Source organism: Leucoraja erinacea, unplaced genomic scaffold (assembly GCF_028641065.1).
Source record: "Leucoraja erinacea ecotype New England unplaced genomic scaffold, Leri_hhj_1 Leri_113S, whole genome shotgun sequence".
Lineage (NCBI taxonomy): Eukaryota > Metazoa > Chordata > Chondrichthyes > Rajiformes > Rajidae > Leucoraja > Leucoraja erinaceus.
Window position 1 is genome coordinate 256,545 of NW_026575385.1, and position 14,603 is coordinate 271,147.

Below are 14,603 nucleotides of genomic sequence, written 5' to 3' on the forward strand. Positions count from 1 at the left end.
TTGAATGGCGGTGCAGGCTCGAAGGGCCGAATGGCCTCTACTCCTGCACCTAATTTCTATGTTTCTATAATAATAATTTTATTTATAGAGCACTTTAAAAACAAACATAGCTGCAACAAAGTGCTGTACATCACTAATCATTGACAAAAAAGTTAATACACACCAAAAAATAACAATCAAAAGAAATAGTAGGAAAAGACATGTAAAATAAAGAAATATCGAAAACACCAAAAACAGAAGCAAAGTCTCAGGCATGGTCAAAAGCCAGGGAGTACAAATGTGTTTTAACACTGGATTTGAAGATGGACAGTGAGGGGGCCTGTCTGATGTGCAACGGCAGGGTGTTCCAGAGTGCCGGAGCAGCAACAGAGAAGGCTCTATCCCCTCTGAGCCTCCGACTGGACCTCGGTACCTCCAGGAGCAGCTGACCAGCTGACCTGAGGGACCGGGCAGGAGCGTATGGGTGGAGCAGCTCAGAGAGGTAAGGCGGGGCGAGCCCATTCAGAGATTTAAAAACAAACAACAGTATCTTAAAATGAACTCGGAAGTGCACCGGGAGCCAGTGTAGGGAGGCCAGAATTGGCGGTATGTGCTCCCTCTTTCGAGTCCCTGTTAAAAGGCGAGCAGCAGCATTCTGAACCAACTGGAGACGAGCCAGTGAAGAACGAGCAACTCCAAAATAGAGCGTGTTACAGTAATCCAGCCTAGATGTAATAAAGGCATGGATTACTGTCTCAAAATGCTGCCGCTCGAGTTAGAAACATAGAAATTAGGTGCAGGAGTAGAGGCCATTCGGCCCTTCGAGCCTGCACCGCCATTCAATATGATCATGGCTGATCATCCAACTCAGTATCCCGTACCTGCCTTCTCTCCATACCCTCTGATCCCCTTAGCCACAAGGGCCACATCTAACTCCCTCTTAAATATAGCCAATGAACTGTGTGGCCTCAACTACCCTCTGTGGCAGAGAGTTCCACAGATTCACCACTCTCTGTGTAGGGAAAGGTTCTTCTCATCTCGGTTTTAAAGGATTTCCCCCCTTATCCTTAAGCTGTGACCCCTTGTCCTGGACTTCCCTAACATCGGGAACAATCTTCCTGCATCTAGCCTGTCCAACCCCTTAAGAATTTTGTAAGTTTCTATAAGATCCCCTCTCAATCTCCTAAATTCTAGCGAGTACAAGCCGAGTCTGTCCAGTCTTTCTTCTCATCTCGGTTTTAAAGGATTTCCCCCTTATCCTTAAGCTGTGACCCCTTGCACAGCGTCCCTTAAGTTGCTGCCTTTCAGCGTATGCAGCGCCGGAGACCCGGGTTCGATCCCGACCACGGGCGCTGTCTGTACAGAGTTTGCACGTTCTCCCCGTGGACCCGTGTGGGCTTTCTCGCCGAGATCTTCGGTTTCCTCCCACACTCCAAAGACGTGCAGGCTTGTAGGTTAATGGGCTTGGTATAAATATAAAACTGTGTGTGAGTGTGTGTAGGATAGTGTTAGTGTTAGTGTTCGGCGGATCGCTGGTCTGTGTGGACTCGGTGTGCTGAAGCGTCTGTCTCCTCCGAGATCTTCAGCTTCCTCCCGTACTCCAAAGAAGTACAGGTTTGCAGTTTAATTGGCGTGGCAAATGTAAAAACCGGTTACGGGAACATCCTCGTAAAAATAAAAGTCATTTGGTCAAAATCTTCCGCTCGTTTAAAACTGGTACCAAAACCAGAATGGATTATCTTCGGAATATCGGAAGGTAACCCTGAACTAAACGTGTTTCAGAAGAATTTATTTAATTACGGGCTAATAATGGGAAAGAAGCTTATACTTAAATTCTGGAAAAATGCGCCCACACCAACAATAAAAATGTGGATATCAAACATGTTTGAAACATTACATCTGGAAGAGATGAGATTCCTCTTAGCAGGTAAAGCAGAACAATTCCAAAAGACGTGGTCTATGTTTCTGGACCTATTACAAGTATCAAGAGAGAGTCAATTTAATTGTCATTTAGACCCCTAGAGGTCCAAACGAAATGCCGTTTCTGCAGCCATACATTACACACAAATAGACCCAGACACAACATAATTACATTTTACATAAACATCCAACACATAGCTGTGATGGAAGGCCAAAAAAAACTTATCTCTCCACTGCACTCTCCCCCCCCCGATGTCATAGTCAAAGTCAAAGCCCCCGGCTGGCGATGGCGATTGTCCCGCAGCCATTGAAGCCACGCCGGGTGGTGCGAGGTCGCACACCGGGTCTTGGTGTTGGAGCCCCCGGCGTGCGCTCGTAAAGTCCCGCGGCCGTTCCAGCCGCGCGGGGCAATGGTGTTAGGCCCCGCTCCAGGAGCTCTTCGACCCCGCAACTCGGGCGGGAGAATTCGCCGTTGCAGGAGCCCCGAAAAGCGGTCTCTCTCCAGGGATCCGCGGGCTCCCGGCGCCGCTGTCCGCAGACCCGCAGCAGCAGCCTCCGACTCAGCAGCAGCCTCCAACTCAGCAGCAGCAGCAGCAGCAGCAGCAGCCTCCGACTCAGCAGCAGCAGCAGCAGCGCTCCTCCACCGCTCCAACCGCTCCGGACTCGGCCAGCCCCGCGACGGCGACGGTGAGTAGCACCTGAGTCCCCGGCCTCCTCCTGTTGGAGGCCGCTCCTCGTTGCGGCCTCAACGACAACGGAAACCCGACGAGAAAAAGGTCGGGTCTCCAGTGCAGGGAGAGATTTAAAAAGTTTGAGGTGCAATAGTAATTTAAATAAACAAATAAGTAAATAAATGGTATCAGGACCTGGTAACGGAGGTAAAACAACAAAAACAGACTTGGTTGGTAGTCCCCTTTCTGCGGAGTTTAATGTTATAATAGAGCGATTGTTCCTATTTTCTCTTTCTTTCTTTTCTAGGGTCTATTTTCTCACTTTACTTCCTTCTCTAACTTCTTTTCTAAGGGGCTTTCTTTTCCCAACACTCTTGCACTTCACGACTCTTGCGCACTTTCTTTACTTTCCTTACTTCTACCTTTTTCTTAAAGCTCAAAATAAAATGTATTAAGATATATGTGTTGTGTAGGATTGTAATTTACCGTACTTCTAAAAAAAAAAAAAAAAAAAAAAAAAATCTTCCCCTCGTTTTCAGAATCTTAATTTATCGACACAAACTGTTCCCCCGCAACGTTGATTACACTGCGGGTCGGGTGGGGACCGGTTACTGAAATGGATGGGGAAAAAAGGCCCACGTTCCGCTCCGTTGCGTACTACACGTCAGCCCGTTGCATTTAGCAGGAGTGGTCCATCTTGCTCCACTGCAGGATCTTCGGTCGAATGTACCGCGGGAATTCCGTCGGCCGCGGGAAGGGATCTGCCGCCCCCGGCCTGGCTGAAGTTCCAGAGCCGCAAGGGGGGGGGGGGGGCAAATTCCGACCGGAAGTTCGGCCGAGGAAGTCCTTATGGGGTTGAGATTGGCTCCTTCCCCCGGCCTAGGTGCCTCATTTTCGGGGTGGCTTCCGGTGGTGTGTGGGGGGGGGATTTCTAGTGCGGTCTCGTAATTTTGTCCGGATTAAAGGAGGTGCTGGAAAACCAGTTGCCGGAAAATCCGTGGGTGGACCTGGAGATTTGGGATGTCCCAAGGCAAAACATCTCCTGATTGCCCACGGATTCTGGTTATAGAACATAATGAATAACATTGAAGGTAGACAAAAATGCTGGAGAAACTCAGCGTTCTTGAACACCTAATCTGTTTTGGGCATAGAAACATAGAAACATAGAAATTAGGTGCAGGAGTAGAGGCCATTCGGCCCTTCGAGCCTGCACCGCCATTCAATATGATCATGGCTGATCATCCAACTCAGTATCCCGTACCTGCCTTCTCTCCATACCCCCTGGTCCCCTTAGCCACAAGGGCCACATCTAACTCCCTCCTAAATATAGCCAATGAACTGGCCTCAACTACCCTCTGTGGCAGAGAGTTCCAGAGATTCACCACTCTCTGTGTGAAAAAAAGTTCTTCTCATCTCATTTTCAAAAGATTTTCCCCTTATCCTTAAGCTGTGACCGCTTGTCCTGGACTTCCCCAACATCGGGAGCAATCTTCCTCCATCTAGCCTGTCCAACCCCTTAAGAATTTTGTAAATTTCTATAAGAACCCCTCTCAATCTCCTAAATTCTAGAGAGTATAGACCAAGTCTATCCAGTCTTTCTTCATAAGACAGTCCTGACATCCCAGGAATCAGTCTGGTGAACCGTCTCTGCACTCCCTCTATGGCAATAATGTCCTTCCTCAGATTTGGAGACCAAAACTGTACGCAATACTCCAGGTGTGGTCTCACCAAGACCCTGTACAACTGTAGTAGAACCTCGCTGCTCCTATACTCAAATCCTTTTGCAATGAAAGCTAACATACCATTCGCTTTCTTTACTGCCTGCTGCATAAGAGAGAAACTATTTCAACTTGCCGGTAGGTCAGTAACCCAGAGGGAAGTGGTCTCGAGGAGTGTTGTGAAATAAACAGGGAGCCAGTGTCACAAGCTAACAATGATAGGTGGACAAAAATGCTGGAGAAACTCAGCGGGTGAGGCAGCATCGTAGATGCTGCCTCACCCGCTGAGTTTCTCCAGAATTTTTGTCTACCTTCGATTTTCCAGCATCTGCAGTTCCTTCTTAAGCATGAATAACATTGAATTGCTCCGTTGCAGACCCGCTGTACAACTCGTGTGACCTGCCTGAAGAAGCCTGGGACGGGAAAGATAACGACATTATTTACGCTGAGCTGGTTCCTGGTTCCATAGTGTGGGCCAAGCAGTCTGGATATCCGTGGTAGGTCTATGAGTATAAATTCTTAACCATCCATCCAAATACCCTGAGAGAGTGGATAAACATAGAAACATAGACAATAGGTGCAGGAGTAGGCCATTCAGCCCTTCGAGCCAGCACCGCCATTCAATATGATGGGAGGGAATACATCGAAGTCCCTCACCCTGAGCACAGGATCACCCCAGAGTTGCGTCCTCAGCCCCCTATTGTACTACCTGTACACACATGACTGTGTGGCTAGGTTCAGCTCCAACTCAATAATTAAATTTGCTGATGACACTGTGGTGGTGGGCCTGATCTCAGACAACGATGAGAAGGCCTACCGGGGAGGAGGTGGCTGATCTAGCACTCTGTAGGTATGTTACAAAACCTACCTGAATCGTCATTGGGAATCTGCCCACAGCCAGGTCCGCGATTTTGGCGCTGTTTGGAGGGGGCGGGTTTAAAACGCGATTTTTACTAGGCTGTACTAATCGCAGATGTTCAGCCTAGTAAATCATTAACGAAAAATCGCTGCAAGACCCGGTCGCAAAAGGTATTATTAGTTTTATAGGCCTCGATAATATAGTTATAATAGTTTTAAAATTACTGTCTCATTCCGCAACCTCTCGCAGCCCCAGGGTTTTATAAAGCAAACAATTAAAGGTATGTACCTTATTTTTACATTAAATGGGGCATATATATAACCCTGTATATCAAGTTATCTATAGCGAGTAGTTCATTTTGGGCTTTTTATATCCCGCAGTATTTTTCTCGGCATTTGAGGGCACTAATCCAGCGCGATGTCAACGTTCTAAACCAGCGCGTTCACATGAACCCACTAGAAAGCCGATTTAAATGGGCATTTATTTACAGCAATTGAACACTAAATTCCTTCCATTTGGCCTATAAATTAATGTAAATTAGATATAAAAATCATGTTATATTGTGAATTATTTGTGAATAATCTTTGGACACTTAGGCTATTTAAAAATGTTAATCTTTCCTTAAGAAATGGGCTTTTGACTATCCAAGATCACAGCTTTTTTGTAATGTCCATTGAAAATCAATAGGGAACAAGATGCTAATTTCCGAGTATGAAAATGGCCATAACTTTTTTAATACTTGAGATATGAAAGTGAATTTGGTGTCAAATTAAACTTATTGTTATGCTTTATCTGATGGGATAAATTGCAGACTTGATTTTTAAAATCTCAAAATTTTGTAACATTGCTACACTCTGGTGCCAGGATAACAGCCTCCTCTTGAACATCAAAAAAAACAAAGGAGCTGATCATGGACTTTAGGAGGGCACATCATCCGAGGACGTACACTCCGTTGAGGATAAATGGGGATCCTGTGGATAGGGTGAACTGTTTTAAGTATCTGGGAGTCCACATCTCTGAGGATATCACATGAGCATCACACGCCTCAGCACTCGTGAGTAAGGCAAGGCAGCGCCTTTACCACCTCAGGCAATTGAGGAAATTCAGAGTGTCTCCGAGGATCCTCCAGTGCTTCTACGCAGCGGCGGTGGAAAGCATCTTGTCCGGGAACATTACCATCTGGTTTGGGAGTTGGGTCTACTAGTCACCCAAAGGGTCATAGAATCTTTCTGGTCGACCACTGAATTTTCAACAAGTTGACATTTTTTCGGCGACCTTTGACGGGTGCCAGCAGTCGTTGAAAAAAGTTGCGTAAGTGGGACGGGCTCTTTAATGAACTTCTTTCAGTTTGGAAAAGACTAATTTCAACTGTTGTGTTATTGCCTTTAGGTGGCCAGCGATGGTGGAACATGACCCTCAGAGTGGGAAATACTTCATGTTTACAAGCGACTCCGATCAGTGTCCGGTAAGTGTCCTTCTATCGCCTGGTACAGCCACTAAACATCACGGCTTCAGTCCCCGATTCTCACTGAGAATTTTGGCCTCCAACTTGCGTTTTTGGTGGATGATCAGCCATGATCGCATTGAATGGCGGTGCTGGCTCGAAGGGCCGAATGGCCTACTCCTGCACCTATTGTCTATTGTCGATTGCAGGGGTGGGGAACCTTTTCACGGTGGAATTCCGCATTAAGCTAGCTGTAGAAACAGAAACATAGACAATAGGTGCAGGAGTTGAGGCCATTCGGCCCTTCGAGCCTGCACCGCCATTCAATATGATAGAAACATAGAAATTAGGTGCAGGAGTAGGCCATTCGGCCCTTTGAGCCTGCACCGCCATTCAATATGATCATGGCTGATCATCCAACTCAGTATCCCGTCCCTGCCTTCTCTCCATACCCCCTGATCCCTTTAGCCACAAGGGCCACATCTAACTCCCTCTTAAATATAGCCAATGAACTGTGTGGCCTCAACTACCTTCTGTGGCAGAGAATTCCACAGATTCACCACTCTCTGTGTGAAAAATGTTTTTCTCATCTCGGTCCTAAAAGATTTCGCCCTTATCCTTAAACTGTGTGACCCCTTGTTCTGGACTTCCCCAACATCGGGAACAATCTTCCTGCATCTAACCTGTCCAACCCCTTAAGAATTTTGTAAGTTTCTATAAGATTCCCCCTCATCCTTCTAAACTCCAGAGTGTACAAGTCCTTGCTTTCTCCTTCCTTCCCCTCCCCTTCCCAGCTCTGCCACAGCCTACTGTCTCCACCTCTTCCTTTCTTCTTCCCACCCACCCCCACCCCCACATTAGCCTGAAGAAGGGTCTCGACCCGAAACGTCACCTATTCCTTCATCAGACTGAAGAAGGGTCTCGACCCGAAACGTCACGTATTCCTTCGCTCCAGACCCGCTGAGTTTCTCCAGCATTTTTGTCTACCTAAGCCCTTGAGTATAGCTATTTCTTGGTGTATAGTGGGAACACACTTGGTATTGTATGCGACTGTTTAAAACGTATCACTGGTGAACAATGTGAAACTGATCCATTGATGATGGTACCACTAAAAACCTGGTGTTACTTTTCCAGTCAAAATATCACGTCACATTTTTCGACAACATCGTGACCCATGCATGGATTTCAGTATCACTGATAAAGAGTTTCCAAGAAAATCCACGGGATAAAAGCATATCGGTGAGTAAAATTAATTTATCTTATACCTCTCTGTATGTTCTTTTGCGGTCAAGATATTTTAAGTTAATGGGTTGTCGGCAAGCGGTAGAGCTGCTGCCTCACAGCGCCAGAGACCCGGGTTCGATCCTGATTACGGGTGCTGTCTGTACGGAGTTTGCACGTTCTCCCCGTGGGTTCCTCCCGCACTCCAAAGACATACAGGTTAGTAGGTTAATTCCCGGGATGGTGGGACTGTCACATGCTGAGAGAATGGAGCAGCTGGGCTTGTGCAGGTACAGCAGGCAGTGAAGAAAGCGAATTTGTAACAAGAGGAGTTGAGTATAGGAGCAAAGAGGTCCTTCTGCAGTTGTACAGGCCCAAGTGAGACCACACCTGGAGTATTGTGTGCAGTTTTGGCCTGTTGGCCTTTATAACAAGAGGAGTTGAGTCTAGGAGCAAAGAGGTCCTTCTGCAGTTGTACAGGGCCCTGGTGAGACCACACCTGGAGTATTGTGTGCAGTTTTGGCCTGTTGGCCTTTATAACAAGAGGAGTTGAGTCTAGGAGCAAAGAGGTCCTTCTGCAGTTGTACAGGGCCCTAGTGAGACCACACCTGGAGTATTGTGTGCAGTTTTGGCCTGTTGGCCTTTATAACAAGAGGAGTTGAGTCTAGGAGCAAAGAGGTCCTTCTGCAGTTGTACAGGGCCCTGGTGAGACCACACCTGGAGTATTGTGTACAGTTTTGGTCCCCTAATTTGAGGAAGGACATTCTTGCTATTGAGGGAGCCCAGCATAGGTTCACCAGGTTAATTCCCGGGATGGCAGGACTGTCACATGCTGAGAGAATGGAGCAGCTGGGCTTGTGCACTCTGGAGTTTAGAAGGATGAGAGGGTATCTCATTGAAACATATAAGATTGTTAAGGGTTTGGACACGCTGGAGGCAGGAAACATGTTCCCGATGTTGGGGGAGTCCAGAACCAGGGGCCACACACACACACACACACACAGTTTAAGAATAAGGGGTAAGCCATTTAGAACGGAGACGAGGAAACACTTTTTCTCACAGAGAGTGGTGAGTCTGTGGAATTCTCACTCTGGCCATGGAGGAGGCCCAGGACAGAAAGGTCGGATTGGGATTGGGGATGGGAGGGGGAGTTGAAGTGCTGAGCCTCCGGGAGATCAGGTTGGTTATTGCGAACCGAGCGGAGGTGTTCGGCGAAACGATCGCCAAGCCTGCGCTTGGTCTCGCCGATGTAGAGCAACTGTCCCCAGATTCAGGGACAGTTTCTTCCCGGCTGTTATCAGGCAATGGAACCATCCTACCACAACTAGAGAGCGGTCCTGAACTACTATTTACCTCATCAGGGACCCTCGCACTATCTTTAATCGGACTTTACTGACTTTACCTTGCACTAAACATTATTCCCTTATCATGTATCTGTACACTGTGGACGGCTCGATTGTAATGATGTATTGTCTTTCCGCTGACTGGTTAGCACGCAACAAAAAGCTTTTCACTGTGCCTCGGTACACGTGACAATAAATCGAATGTAGACACAAAATGCTGGAGTAACTCAGCAGGTGAGGCACACATCTCACCTGAAACATCGCCCGTTCCTTCTCTCCTGAGATGCTGCCTCACCCGCTGAGTTACTCCGGCATGTTGTGTCTATCTGCAGTTCTTTCCAACACATGGCTATATAGAAATTAGGTGCAGGAGTAGGCCATTCGGCCCTTCGAGCCCGCACCGCCATTCAATATGATCATGGCTGATCATCCAACTCAGTATCCCGTACCTGCCTTCTCTCCATACCCCCTTGATCCCCTTAGCCACAAGGGCCACATCTATACTCCCTCTTAAATATAGCCAATGAACTGGCCTCAACTACCCTCTGTGGCAGAGAATTCCAGAGATTCACCACTCTCTGTGTGAAAAAAAGTTCTTCTCATCTCGGTTTTAAAGGATTTCCCCTTTATCCTTAAGCTGTGACCCCTTGTCCTGGACTTCCCCAACATCGGGAACAATCTTCCTGCATCTAGCCTGTCCAACCCCTTAAGAATTTTGTACGTTTCTATAAGATCCCCTCTCAATCTTCTAAATTCTAGAGAGTATAGAACCAAGTCTATCCAGTCTTTCTTCATTAGGCAGTCCTGACATCCCTGGAATCAGTCTGGTGAACCGTCTCTGCACCCCCTCTATGGCAATAATGTCCTTCCTCAGATTTGGAGACCAAAACTGTACGCAATACTCCAGGTGTGGTCTCACCAAGACCCTGTACAACTGCAGTAGAACCTCCCTGCTCCTATACTCAAATCCTTTTGCAATGAAAGCTAACATACCTATAGCTATACTACGGGTGCTGTCTGCACGGAGTTTGCACGTTCTCCCCCCGTGACCTGCGTGGGTTTTCTCCGAGCTCTTCGGTTTCCCCCCACACTCCAAAGACGTGCAGGTTTGTAGGCTAATTGGCTCTGGTGTAAATGTTAAAATATACATTGCTACTTATACTCTCTAGAATTTAGGAGATTGAGAGGGGATCTTATAGAAACTTACAAAATTCTTAAGGGGTTGGACAGGCTAGATGCAGGAAGATTGTTCACGATGTTAGAGAAGTCCAGAACAAGGGGTCACAGCTTAAGGATAAGGGGGAAATCCTTTAAAACCGAGATGAGAAGAACTTTTTTCACACAGAGTGGTGAAAAATGCATTTCGTTGTCTCTGTACTGTACACTGACAACGACAATTAAAATTGAATCTGAATCTGAATCTGAATCTCTGGAACTCTCTGCAACAGAGGGTAGTTGAGGCCAGTTCATTGGCTATATTTACGAGGGAGTTAGATGTGGCCCTTGTGGCTAAGGGGATCAGGGGATATGGAGAGAAGGCAGGTACGTGATACTGAGTTGGATGATCAGCCATGATCATATTGAATGGCGGTGCAGGCTCGAAGGTCCGAATGGCCTCTACTCCTGCAACTAATTTCTATGTTTCTATGTTTCAATTTCCCACCTCTTCCCAAACTGGCGAGCATGGGATTCAAACGCTGCTCGGAGCCTTGACTTCCTGGGCACTGCCACGGTGCTTTGCATTTGAATGAAGACAGACTTGTTGGCATGTTACCAAGCATTTAGCATAAGCCTTCCTCTGTCCGCGGGGCCGAATGAAGGCCTCACGTGGTCCTCCCCTGTATTGACACTGGGCCAGACTGTACTACACCCTGCCTTGGCAGTGCTTCCGCTAACCCTCTTACTCCTGTTCCTGGAGGGTTCCTGTAACTGCAGCGAACTTTGGTGGTCCCACAAGGAAGATGCAGTGCGGAAACAAGCCCTTTCGGCCCACCTGGTTTGTGCCGACCAGCAATGTACCCCCCCCCCCACACACACATTAACACTATCCTACACCCACTAGGGACAATTTTTTTTTTTTTAACATTTACCGACCCCAATTATCCTACAAACCTGTACGTCTTTGGAGTGTGGGTAAGAGTGTTGCCAGTTATTCCCCCCCCCCCCCCCCCCCCCCCCACCACTCTTTTCCCCAGTGACTGATCTCCCCCCCCCCCCCCCCCCCCCCCGAAAATTGCACTACTGCTAATGTATATACAATACAATACAATTTATTTGTTGTCAACACTTTCGAGTTCATTTTAAGATACTGTTATTTGTTTTTAAATCTCTGAATGGGCTCGCCCCGCCTTACCTCTCTGAGCTGCTCCACCCATACGCTCCTACCCAGTCCCTCAGGTCAGCTGGTCAGCTGCTCCTGGAGGTACCGAGGTCTAGTCGGAGGCTCAGAGGGGATAGAGCCTTCTCTGTTGCTGCTCCGGCACTCTGGAACACCCTGCCGTTGCACATCAGACAGGCCCCCTCACTGTCCATCTTCAAATCCAGTGTTAAAACACATTTGTACTCCCTGGCTTTTGACCATGCCTGAGGCTTTGCTTCTGTTTGTGGTGTTTTTGATGTTTCTTTATTTCACATGTCTTTTCCTACTATTTCTTTTGATTGTTATTTTTTGGTGTGTATTAACTTTTTTGTCAATGATTAGTGATGTACAGCACTTTGTTGCAGCTATGATTGTTTTTAAAGTGCTCTATAAATAATATTATTATTATTATTATTATTTGAACCCCATTGATGTTCAAACGAAATTTAGTTTCTGCAGTCATACACACAAGAAAAAGAACCAAGACACAACACAATTTACACAAACATCCATCACAGCGCATCTCCTCCTCGCTGTGATGTAAGAGGGAGCGTGGGGAGTGGTGGTGACTCGCTGCTGCGACTCGACTCCTGGGGCTCGGAGGTTCCAGCAACGCAGCCGCAGGTCCGGTGGACTGGGACATCGGGAGCTCGCGGGTCCGGGGGGAGAGAGACCGCTTCCCGGAGTTCCCGCAACGTGACTTCTCCAGCCCGTGTGTCGCTGGGTTGGAACGAACTGGAGCGGGGACGTACATCGCCCGGCGCGGCTTCATGGCCGTGGGACATCCCAGCGCCCGCCGGGGGCTCCAACATTATGACTTTTAGACCGGGAGCGAGGCCGTAAATCGCCCGGCGCGGCCTAAAATGGCCGTGGGACTTATCATCGCCCGCCTGGGGCTTGGACATCGGGAGAGACATGGAGAACAGGGGAGAGAAAAGACTTTGCCTTCCATCACAGTGGGTTCACTGTGATGGATGTTTGTGTGAATTAAATTGTGTGTATGTCTGTAGGAAATTGTCTGTGTTTGTATGGCTGTGGAAACGGAATTTCGTTTGAGCCTCACTGAGGCTCAAATGACAATAAAGGGTATTGTATTGTAAGGCAAAGTCTTATCTCTCCCCTGCACTCCCCATTCTCCTCCCGATGTCAGAGTCAAAGCCCCCGGCGGGCGATGATAAGTGTCCCGCGGCCATTAAAGCCGCGCAGGGCGATGCAAGGTCTTGGTGTTGGAGACCCGGCGGGCGCTAGCAAGCCCCGCGGCCATTCAAAACCGCGCCGGGCGGTGATGTCAGGCCCCGCTCCGGGTCATCCTCAACCCTGCAACTCGGGTGGGAAAGTCACTGTTGCAGAAGCTCCGAAAAGCGGTCTCCCACCAGGGACCCGCGGGCTCCCGGTGTCACCGTCCACCGGGCCAGCGGCTGGAGCCACCGAATCTCCGGGGTCGGGCCGCAGTAGCGCGCCACCACCGCTCCTCCCGCTCCGAAATATACATTTTTATATTCTCCTGTTCCATTATTCTGTGTTCGTACTTCTGGGTGAGATGCTAACTGCATTTCGTCGTCTCTGTACTTGTACACTGCACAATGACAAGAAAGTTTGAATCTGAATCTGAAGAGGTACAGAAGTGTGAAAACGAACGCACACACACACACACACCTCCAGATTCAGGGACAGTTTCTTCCCGGCTGTTATCAGGCAACTGAACCATCCTACCACAAGCAGCGAGCAGTCCTGAACTACTATCTACCTCATTGGTGACCCTCGGACTATCCCCCCCTGACCCAACTATAGTTCAACGAGAACTGACCGCACTGTATTTGTCTTGAACCTAGAAACGTGATTTTGCAAAGAGAATAAATGCTGGAAGGAAGATGGCTGAAGCAGCTCAGAAAGTGAAAATACAGGTACTCAACCCTCTTTGACTTGAAGTTCAGAAACATAGACAATAGGTGCAGGAGCAGAGGCCATTCAGCCCTTCGAGCCTGCACCGCCATTCAATATGATCAAGGCTGATCATCCACAATTCAGGACCCCGTTCCTGCCTTCTCCCCACATCCCTTGATTCTGTTAGCTCAAAGAGCTAAATCTAACTCTCTCTTGAAAACATCCAGTGAATCGGCCTCCACCTGCCTTCTGTGGCAGAGAATTCCACTGATTCACAACTCTCTGGGTGAAATTTTTTTTCCTCATCTCAGTCCTAAATGGCTTACCCCTTATTCTTAAACTGTGTGTGTGTGTGGCCCCTGGTTCTGGACTCCCCCAACATCAGGAACATTTTTCCTGCCTCTAGCGTGTCCAATCCTTTAAGAACGTTATATGTTTCTATGTTTGCTAGAATTCCTAGGTAGACAAAAAATGCTGGAGAAACTCAGCGGGTGCAGCAGCATCTATGGAGCGAAGGAAATAGGCAACGTTTCGGGCCGAAACCCTTCTTCATAATTCCCAGTATGTTTTATATGTTTCGATAAGATCCCCTCTCATCCTTCTAAATTCCAGTGAATACAAGTCCAGTTGACCCATTCTGATTCAGATTCAGATTCAGATTCAATTTTAATTGTCATTGTCATTGTCAGTGTACAGTACAGAGACAACGAAATGCATTTATCATCTCCCTGGAAGAGCGACATAGCAAACGATTTGAATAAATAATAATAAGTGTCCGGGGGGGGGTGGTGATTGGCAGTCACCGAGTTACGTTGTTGAGTAGAGTGACAGCCGCCGGAAAGAAGCTTTTCTCGACCTGCTGGTTCGGCAACGGAGAGACCTGTAGCGCCTCCCGGATGGTAGGAGGGTAAACAGTCCATGGTTGGGGTGAGAGCAGTCCTTGGCGATGCTGAGCGCCCTCCGCAGACAGCGCTTGCTTTGGACAGACTCTCTCAGCATATGACAGTCCAGCCACCCCGGGAATTAACCTGGTAAACCTACGCTGCACTCCCTCAATAGCAAGAATGCCCTTCCTCAAATTAGGAGACCAAAACTGCACATAATACTCCAGGTTTAAAATTGGCATGGCTGTCACTTCTGGTATCTTCTGAAGATATTTAAAGGGGGTGAACCTCACCATTAAAAGGTGAGTGTAACTAAATTAA

At 47.8% G+C, this 14,603-nt stretch overlaps 1 protein-coding gene across 5 annotated transcripts in view; it reads left to right on the forward strand.

Annotated features, from left to right (window-relative positions):
• The window catches only part of LOC129715368 (zinc finger CW-type PWWP domain protein 1-like), a 117,394-nt gene that overhangs the window by 77,591 nt on the left and 25,200 nt on the right, over positions 1-14,603 (forward strand). For all 5 annotated transcript variants that reach the window (XM_055665244.1, XM_055665242.1, XM_055665247.1 and 2 more), the window contains 4 exons: positions 4,665-4,785; positions 6,537-6,612; positions 7,726-7,830; positions 13,347-13,418. In XM_055665244.1, coding sequence (XP_055521219.1) covers positions 4,665-4,785; positions 6,537-6,612; positions 7,726-7,830; positions 13,347-13,418 — 374 coding nt within the window. The remainder of the gene's footprint in view (positions 1-4,664; positions 4,786-6,536; positions 6,613-7,725; positions 7,831-13,346; positions 13,419-14,603) is intronic.